General features: G+C 42.9%; 1 protein-coding gene across 2 annotated transcripts in view; it reads right to left on the bottom strand.

Annotated features, from left to right (window-relative positions):
• The window catches only part of MGAT4A (mannosyl (alpha-1,3-)-glycoprotein beta-1,4-N-acetylglucosaminyltransferase, isozyme A), a 171243-nt gene that overhangs the window by 21427 nt on the left and 146269 nt on the right, over positions 1–3547 (bottom strand). For both annotated transcript variants that reach the window (XM_019525222.1, XM_019525223.1), the window contains exon 10: positions 1505–1635. In XM_019525222.1, the coding sequence (XP_019380767.1) occupies positions 1505–1635 (131 nt within the window). The remainder of the gene's footprint in view (positions 1–1504; positions 1636–3547) is intronic.

Here is a 3547-nt window from a genome sequence, read left to right as displayed (position 1 = left end):
CAGAGGCAGAAAAGGATCTTGGAGTCATCATCGATGCCAAGATGAACACAGGCCGGCAGTGTGGGGATGCAGTTAGGCAGGCCAACCGCACCTTCTCATGCATCCACAGATGCATCTCAAGCAGGTCCAAGGAGGTGATACTTCCCCTCTATGCGGCACTGGTCAGGCTGCAGCTGCAGTACTGCATCCAGTTCTGGGCGCCGCATTTCGAGAGGGATGTGGACAACATGGAGAGGGTCCAGAGGAGGGCCACTTGCATGATCAGGGGGCAGCAGGGCAGGCCCTACGAGGAGAGGCTACAGGACCTGAACCTGTTCAGCCTCCACAAGAAAAGGCTGAAGGGGGATCTACTTGCCTGTTACAAACTAATCAGAGGGGACCAGCAGGTATTGGGGGAGTCCCTGTTCCCCCGTGCACTACCGGGAGTGACCAGGAATAACGGTCACAAGCTGGCAGAGGGTAGATTTAGGCTAGATATCAGGAGACGCTACTTCACTGTCAGAGTGGCTAGGATCTGGAACCAACTTCCAACAGAAGTGGTGCTAGCTCCTACCCTGGCGGTCTTTAAGAGGAGGCTAGATATACACCTTGCTGGGGTTGTTTGACCCCAGTACTCTTTCCTGCCATGGCAGGGGGTTGGACTCGATGATCTGCTCAGGTCCCTTCCAACCCTAGAAACTATGAAACTATGATGCAACTATTTAGATGCATTTTGCAATGTTCCAAGCCAAACTGTGAGCATTTCTAGGGTTTTCCTGGACACGTCCTCTTTTTCGGTCATGTCCACATGCTACAAAATGTAGCATCGTTTGTAACTTGTGTCTACAGAGGTCCCAGCCTATGGCTGTTTTCAGAGTGGGAGGGAGGGAAGGGAGCAGAGGGAGTTCAGTCTGGGGGTTTTCAGGCCCTCCCCCAAGAGTGGGGCAGGTGTATTACACTCCCCTGAGGTGGGGGGGAGGTTCCAACCAACCCACCCCACCCTTCAGCACCAGCTGGGGACCCCCAAGAACCAGCTCCCTCCACTGTCTTTTCCCCTCCCATTCCGAAAACAGAGAGCACTGACAGAGAGCCCTGGCCTTACTGTGGGAACCTGGCTGCAGGCTCCCAGCCCCCAACTAGATTCCTATCTCCCCTGGAACCAACAGTGAACTTCTGTTTGGTCTGTTGTAACTCAGAATGGTTTGCAAAAATTGTTCTGAGTTACAGCCTGGAGTTCCTGGTACAACAGAGACTTTGACTCCTCTTCTCTCCAAGCAATGCATTTAACAAACCTACCAAATCTAAAACAGTAGAAAAATCTAAGAAAAATGTTTCTTTATAGACTAACACTTCCAATTTTTTCTCACTGATTAAAATCTAACAAGAAAGTAAGACTTGTAACCAGATATACAGAAACCATGAAAGAATCATTCACTACATTTTGGACTCAGAAAACATAAAGAGTAAACTCAGAAAACATATGAAGAATAAACTTTAGAAGCTCAAGAACAAGTAGTAAACTTACTGCATCTTTTTCAGGGTTGCAGACTTTCACCCAGAGGATATGATCTAACAGCCAATCAATAGGTTTCTCCTTGTAAAACATAAATATAAACTCCACAATAAACGTGATATCTGGAGACTGGAACATTTTACCTGTAAATATATTATTCTAAATTCAGTAACAGTTATTCAGAAACAAAGACTATTGGTCTACTGATGTTAATAAGCATGTAGATTATATTGTTTGCCATCAAAATTAAACAAATAGAAAAATCACAAAACAGTTTTCTACAGCAACATAGCTCCCAGAATGTTTAAAGCAGCTCACTAGAAACAGAACTTTTCATCAACACTACGGAAGACAAAGAAAAAGTACTTCCTTTCTAGTAACTACAATTTTTGAAGATGTGTTTGTCCCTATGTATATTCCATTGTAGACTGTGAACGTGCCCCATGCATCCAAGACCAAGGAATTTTTGGAGTCGTGCCCACTCAGTTATGCTGCTTACACTCATATGGAAGGTATAAAGGGGAGTGTAAGACCAGATGCCACTCCTGTTCATCTCCTATTGAAGACTATATAGTATAAAGTATGGAGGAATTTAAAATAAAGGGCAGGAAGAGAAGCAAACACAGGGACAGCACATCTCAAAGAACTCCAATTACTATAAAAGTAAGGACATTTTATTTCTCCAAATGCTTGTTCCCGCATGCATTTCACCATAACTGAACATCAAGCAGTATATAAACCAGGGAGGTGAATGCTTGGAGTCCTGTTGTTGTAGCGAGAGAAGAGCTGCCCTACAAAAAAAATCATCTGCAGCAGCTGTCAGAACTAACATGCAAAGTTTTATTAAGGTATGCATGGAACCCCACATTGTTATCTTCCATAGGTCAGCATTTTAAAAGGAGCTACTGATGTTGCATGGGTCCTGGCTGTGTGTGCTTTAGCATCAGTGTCTTAGATAATTCAAAGAAAATTAGTTCATATTTGGAGATGCAATGTAATAATCCTTGGATAAAAAATTCACTCATTCTCTCAGCAAAAGAAACAAATAGTTTCAGAAATCATCCAAAGGGCTTTTTTGTCTCCAGGAAAAATGCTGCAGCTTCTAAGAAGTATACTTTCATTTTTTTCATGATTTGCATAAGATTGGGAAAGAATACAGCTGAGCAAGTTGCTCTATTAATTTGAAATTCTGAAACTTTTTGGGAGTGTGGTCTCAATGAGACTAACATGATGAAACAATACATGGGACAGGTCAGACAGAGGAGCTCCTATCATCCTGGCTGCTGTTATGCTTAGAAGGCAAGCCACTTTCAGAGTTATGGAGGAATGAACATGAGGCAAAAAGGTTTCAACTGGGGAGGCTCATTAGAGTTATCAACACTAAACTGAGATTCCCTGATGATGTCAGTTTCAATAATGCTGGGAAAACTGTTCCATTCCTTTTGGAAATCCCATTGTTACTGGGAGCAAGAACATAGTCCAATTACCTCCTGGAAGGATGGAAGGCTGCCAAGTACACTCAAAAGGAAATATGGGAGAGTTGTGAAATTTTCAATAACAGGCCAATATATTTGATAAGCCTCACTGTAGTGGACATGCATAAAGCTGATCACATCATGCCTAAACTCTTTTGTTTCATCACATAAGGTTTCTTTATATCTGTATATGTTTTTCTAGATTAATTTCTGCTATACAAAGGATTGATTGAACTTCAACTGAATGCAATCTTTCTAGCGTGCATTGCTCAGTGGGTTTCTAACAACTTTTAAGGGCTGAAACCATCTAGATGAGTGATTCTTAACCTGGGATGCCGTAAGATCCTTCTAAGGGTATCCCAGGGTGCCATGCCAACATTGGCACTGTTTGGTCGCAAATACCTACACATAGTTTATAAAAGAAATCCAGGTATTTTACATATAAAAGGCTTAGTCCATATGTCTGTGTCTGTCCGTCTGTCCATAACACTCTTGGAGCACTCTGATTGGTTGTTTCGGCAGCCAATTACAATGCTTACTGAAACAACCAGAGTGCTCCATGGCAAATGGTGGGGATGGA

The sequence above is a fragment of the Gavialis gangeticus genome, unplaced genomic scaffold (genome assembly GCF_001723915.1).
Source record: "Gavialis gangeticus isolate Ggan-Ray unplaced genomic scaffold, GavGan_comp1, whole genome shotgun sequence".
NCBI lineage: Eukaryota > Metazoa > Chordata > Crocodylia > Gavialidae > Gavialis > Gavialis gangeticus.
This window is presented reverse-complemented; position numbering and strand designations above follow the sequence as displayed.